The 6032-nt window shown below is 34.8% G+C and overlaps 1 protein-coding gene across 1 annotated transcript in view; it reads right to left on the reverse strand.

The window, feature by feature from the left end:
- Nucleotides 1-389: 389 nt before the first annotated feature.
- The window catches only part of LOC104467313 (protein unc-13 homolog C-like), a gene marked incomplete at its 5' end in the record, with an annotated part of 137902 nt that continues 132259 nt past the window's right edge, over nucleotides 390-6032 (reverse strand). Inside the window, 3 exons of the mRNA XM_010081047.1 lie at nucleotides 390-1052; nucleotides 2003-2162; nucleotides 2875-2967. Of these exons, the coding sequence (XP_010079349.1) occupies nucleotides 767-1052; nucleotides 2003-2162; nucleotides 2875-2967 (539 nt within the window). The remainder of the gene's footprint in view (nucleotides 1053-2002; nucleotides 2163-2874; nucleotides 2968-6032) is intronic.

Raw genomic sequence — 6032 nt, forward strand, 5'->3', positions numbered from 1 at the left:
TCTTGTTCTACAGATACTGACTTACTCTTTTAATACAAATATGATATTACCTTGGCAGTTTTGAAGAACAAAGTTATCTCAAGATATCAAACATCAGTAACAAACTCAGATAAGCACAGCTTCTTGAGAACTTGCTTTAATAGCATTTCTTCACAGTGATATTTATGAAAGGCTGGAAAAAGATTAGCATAAAATATTTCCATCCTTTTTCAGTTTTTATGCAAAAATCATTACTTTATATTGGTAATTATAAAATTACAAACACTTTCTATAAGTAACTGCATCTGTAGTAATGATAGAAAAAGTTATTAGTAAGATACCTAAGATGAGGCTTGCATAAAATGATAGTCTGAAGAAAACTAGCTATATCTTTTTTAAAATAAGAGACAGGGAGGTAACTTAATTTAGAATAAGCAACACAGTAGTTTAACAGAGAACAACCTATTAATTAATTAAAAAAGCTAATTATTTATTAATAAATGTTAAAAAATAAAGGAATTGTGAGGAAGTGAAATCAACATTTAAAAAGATACGATGAAACATTTACTCTTAGTTTTGGCACTTCATTGGAACAATTACTTTACCAAAGACCAAAATATGTATAAAAGATATACAGCTCCATGACATACTTTGCAAATATAAGTACTGGCAAACACTGAAAACAGTTAGTTAAACATTCCCACAGATTTGCACATGCATGCACTATTCGGACAACAGCGTTGTATCTATGTTCTTGGCGGTGACAATCTTGCATTACTTGGATATTTTAGGCTGTTTCTTCAGGAGATCTTGTTTCTGATTTAAGCCTTACAAATTCTTTAGCAACTTCGTCATTGGTCCTCTGAGAAAGTATTCTAAGAATGGTTAACCCAGTTTCATCTACAGAGATGTTTCTCAACAAGGGGTACCAAGATGCACAGCTACCTTTCTCTGCTATGTTTTGCAGCTGAATAACTGTCATTCCTATAATGCGATCTTCCCTAGCAAAGCAGTAATCTTTCACTGAGAGGTGAAGTTCGTAGGCTCCTGGCTTATCTTCGTTACTCAAGATGCTGCATGGATTAAAAATAGGAATTTAGAACAAGGAGCTAAGTTTAATTCCCCTAAGGAAGGAAGGTACTTTAGAAACCTTGTAAAAATTAAAGTGTTAGTGGTAGTTTAATTTTTGTAGTTCCATTTTGTTGCAACAGAATACTATTTATTCTTAGACCTTCTACACAGTTAACCTTTCAGATAGTACTGATGATGTGGCCTCTCTTCCCACTGACCTGAACAGAAACAGAGGATTCGTCATTCCCTCAATATGTAAAATAATCTGTTCATTTCTCTAGGAAGTACCTAAAGTGTTCAACTACTTCCACAACTATCATAACCACATCTTTAAATCAGCTGCAAACAATAAAGACAATCACTGGCAGCAAGCCTCAAAAGCAGCTTTGTGACACTGAGAAAGCTGGGGTGGGGCGTGAGGGGAGGAAAACTGACCTGGTCTTTATTATGAAGGTGGAGGAGGAGTAAACAGGCGAGAGGTGCTTTGAGAAGTACTAAATTTAAAACTCCAGGTCAGGTGAAAGTTTCCTATCACTTTAAGGATTAAATAATAGAGATAAATAATACCATTAACACATGCACAACTCTTTACTTATTTAGATATATCAACAGTCATAACAGCCTTGATACCTAGCAGTAATAATTAGTGCTTCAGTCCAGATAGCTACTGAGGCAAATAGATTCCTACGTGTGTAAACAGTTATTACTGTGTAGGGACATTAATTGTCCATTTTAACCAGCTTTTGTAAGACTGAAAACTTAGTGGTTGTCATTCATCTTCATATGAAACAAAGACACAAATTACTAAATAATTTTGAAGTGGTGTCTACATCTATGGACTCCGATGTGTATAGTGGCCTTAAGATGTTTTTTTACCTTCTTACTGGTTTAACTGCAAGAAATTCTAACAAAATTTTCATAAAACATGCAATTAACAGACAAAAAGACTTACAATTGGAAAGTTTCATTGTATTTTGGTGACCAGGTGTTGCTCTTTGTCTTGGTTCCATGTTTTCTTTTCTTGTCACTTAGGTTAGGACCTAATATGCAAACTTCCACAAATGGCCGGAACATAGCTGTTGTTTGCCAGTTTAGGTTATTAATTGCTACAACTATAGAGAATAAAAGAAATAAGTTAAATAAAGTTCCATTTGAAGCGCTGCATTTAATTATCCAGTATGACTTTGTATAGCCAGTGAAACCTGAGAGCTTTCCTACAGGATACCAATACTTTGCAAGCCAAGGAGCAGCTTTGCCTGTTCTCTGTAAGATGACTACTTTCAGTCACAACAGGAGCAAATATAAACATATATTTTGCAAATGCTTTACATTAACAGCTCTTTTGTCTTTTACCTTTACTATAATTAAAAAATCAGCTTATACTAATGCAAATGATACTGGATTTCCTCTGGAATTCAGGTTGTGCAGAACAAAGGCATTTTGTTAAAAATGGAACATTTTAGATCTTGGTGTGGTCATTCACACCCAGCTTTGCTACACCTTTTAGAAAATTTAATGCAACAACTTCAGAAGTGTAACTTGGCACATTTGGATTTACAATGCTATTAACTACTTATAAGAAATTTTAACTGTCTACACAGAGAGGCATAGACAGTACTTACCTGCATAATCTTCACTTCTGCTTATGGTTGAGCAAGGAAGAAGTATGATCCTAATCACCTGAAGCTTACTCATAGCTTTACAAGTACTGTCATACTTAACATTTTTTATTTCATTATTGGTGTGCTTTCCTTAGGATGTAGTGCTTGGAGGTTTTGGACTTTCTCTTTACTTTCTTTTAAAAATTAGCTATTTAAAACTTACCTTTTACAGTGACTTTATGTTCACCAGTTCCAGGATGAGTAGAGACATCCACCTGTATAGATATCTCACCCACTGAATTATTAGTGGTTTGACCTGAAATAATAATTAGTAGGTTAGCCCACTTGGCTTCCCAATAGATCAAGAGAAACAGACAGCAAAAGAAGGTGAGTGGCATTTTCTCTCAGAAATTTCTGACATCTATTTCACATTTAAGTGGGAATCAGTTACAGACTAGTAAGTGATTTTGCCACAAGAGTACCTAGTAATTGTAAATGTCTATGTAAAGTGCCCCAGTACAATAACCCCTTTCATTTGGAACCTTCTATTCTGCTTGTCATTAGGTGTGGTTGTATCCAAAAATGAAGAAGTTGGTGGTTTCGTCAGACTTTGTTTGCACGTGAACCTCAAAAAATCTTATTGCAAGTATGTATTTGGAAAGTTATTTCTGTATTGTTATTGATGAATCCTTTGCTAGGGGTTAAGTCTAAGCAAACTACTAAAGTTCTGCACTAGCACAGACACAGGGGCTTTAAAGAAAAAAGGGAAGGTTGTAGGGGCATCGGAGGAGCCAGGAAGTTAATTTTAATAGTGCTGTTGAGCACCAGCACAGGTTCTAAGTCAATTTGCACATAATGATTCCTTAAAAGGACTCAGTATGTATTGACAGGGTTTTTAATATATCAGATTGTAACAGTAAAATATAAACAAAATTGGATATATTTACTTGTTCTTTAATTGCAGGACTGTGAATGTTTAACTCTCTGAACTGTGCACTTGCTCCCTGGTTTGATCACAGTGAACATACACTAAAGCAAATTACTACCCCTATTAGCAGTACCCTGGCTACTATTTCTGTGGGTTAGCAGAGAAAAGATTTTATCTTCTTTCTATTTATACAGACATTTCTTACCCACTGGTTCCTCATCCACCTATATGTGAGGAGAAGCAAACATTCCTTTAGAAGTTTTCCAGCAGCTCATGCAGGAATTAAGGAGAATACATAGAAGAGGGGTGTCTTGGGTACTCGTACTGGGGAAAACAATTTTTTATTTTTTCCCCCCTGAATTAGCTTATACCCAGAATATTTTTTTCATTTTATCATGCATATTTTTTTCTGGATTTTGCCATCAGTGGCTTCCTAGAAATGTGTTCTACAGTGATGTTTATTCATTGTGTTGGCATAATCTGTAATTATGTTCTCTACACTGGCTGAACATTGCAAGGTCAATTAAATATTCTTACCCCAAGCGTTACTGCTTCAAAGAACAAGATTTTTTCCTGACGCATCAAAATGTGGAAATTCAGTGCTCAATTAACTTGCTCAGAATCCTTGAACACTGTTCTGCATTTTTAAACTTTCAGGTAAGTTTGGCTTGGAATTATCATGAATCTACTTCTGAACTGTAATCAGTAGTAGTGTTTTAGCAAAAATACACAGTCTTGATATCTTTATCTGGTTATAGCTGCTGCTTCTGAATGGAAAGGTACCCATAGGAATTTTGCTGCTACATGCATTTCCGTATCAGCCAGAGGGCTTGGACCACTACTGGCATGTAAATAGGCAAGTTGTTAGACATTAATTTTTTAATGACAAGAAGCTTAGTTTCAGTGGCAGCCTTTAAAATTCTTGTTATATTTCGATAATTACTGAACACTGCACTATATGAGATCTCTAATTAAGTTGCTCAATCATTCTACATCTTGTTGACAATAAATATTTTTTTTAAGAACATGTATAAAAAGAGAGGAATGGAATGGACTAGAAAAGCTAAATAAAATCAGTAGAACAGCTTTACTAAGAAGGGTAAAACAATGCATTATCTTACTGTACAGTAAAAATAGCTTTTATTTAGGAGAAGAAAATAAATTCTCCCTTGGTCAAGGTCATAAAGTTAAAGCAGATTTCCTTTTCTCATGCAAACAGAGTATCTTTAGACCATGTATCAGCAAGTAGCATAATATTGACACTGAGTTTCTGCTGATTGAAATAAAGTTTACTTTTGAATTTAAGAAAAATAATTGTTTGGAGTGCAAAGTGCTATTTAAAATTATTCTGTCCAGAAAAACAAAACTTTAAAAAAGGCCTCTCTTACATAATACAAAATGTGGTGTTTTTAATGGAGTTACATTTAACACACACAGTGCGCTGACTTGTGTGAAAACACCTTCTCTTATATTTATGTTGATGACTTACCTTGAACTGTTGAAGGAACACTTTTTTTTTTTTAAACACTTAAAATTCAGAAGGCAGTTTATCTGGGCTAGTACTCCAATACTGTATATAATACATATTTATATCTAGGTTATTCTCATTGGCTTTCTTATGTTGTAAAGTAAATCAAAGTGAGTAGAGACTGGAGCTTCTAGAGCATTAATCTCTCTTCTTTCATATTGTGAAATCCCACCTTTTCAAATTGTTACATACTCCATGGATTTCAATCTTAACAGGTTCTTTTTGTGGTGGTGGACCTTTTTATCAAAGATGCTTTTGATTCCACACATAGTCGTCTTCGGCTATGAGGCTTGAATTGAACATACTCTAACTCATTAATCTTTTGTGATTAAGAAGCTTTCTTTGCCAAGCTGGACAGGAGAAAAGAACCAGGAATTTGCAACATGTAAATTATAGGCACACTGAATGGATTGAATAAACTGAATGTACTGAGAGAGAGTATGAGAAGTTCTTAGTGATCTTAACAATGGAGCATTCTGTCTTAACCTGTAATAATGACACATTAGACAAAATCTATGAATCTATAACATAAGTCTTGGTCTGTTTCTACAACTTTTTATTAACTATGCAAAGTATATAATTGCAAAGGTCTCCTGGGTGATCTTTTTCTCTCCTTCTCCTGGTCATCCATAATTCCCAACATTTCTCTAAGCAGTACTGCAAACATATAGTGGGATTAGTCTTAAATGTGTACTCCTGTTTGGTACGGGTATAAAGAAATCTGTGTAAATGTCACACAGTTTTATACTGGAAACCACTGACACTAAAATGATCCCACATTTCACTATTGATCAGGAAACTTCCTGAAGCAGAAGGTCTCAGCCAGCAGAGGCGATTTCTAGTGGAGTCTAAAATGTAAGCTTGGTTTCTTTGCTACCACCCCATCTGTCTTGCATTGCGTTCTCTCTCTCCCTCTGACCTGCTG

This window comes from Pterocles gutturalis, unplaced genomic scaffold (assembly GCF_000699245.1).
Source record: "Pterocles gutturalis isolate BGI_N339 unplaced genomic scaffold, ASM69924v1 scaffold2694, whole genome shotgun sequence".
NCBI lineage: Eukaryota > Metazoa > Chordata > Aves > Pterocliformes > Pteroclidae > Pterocles > Pterocles gutturalis.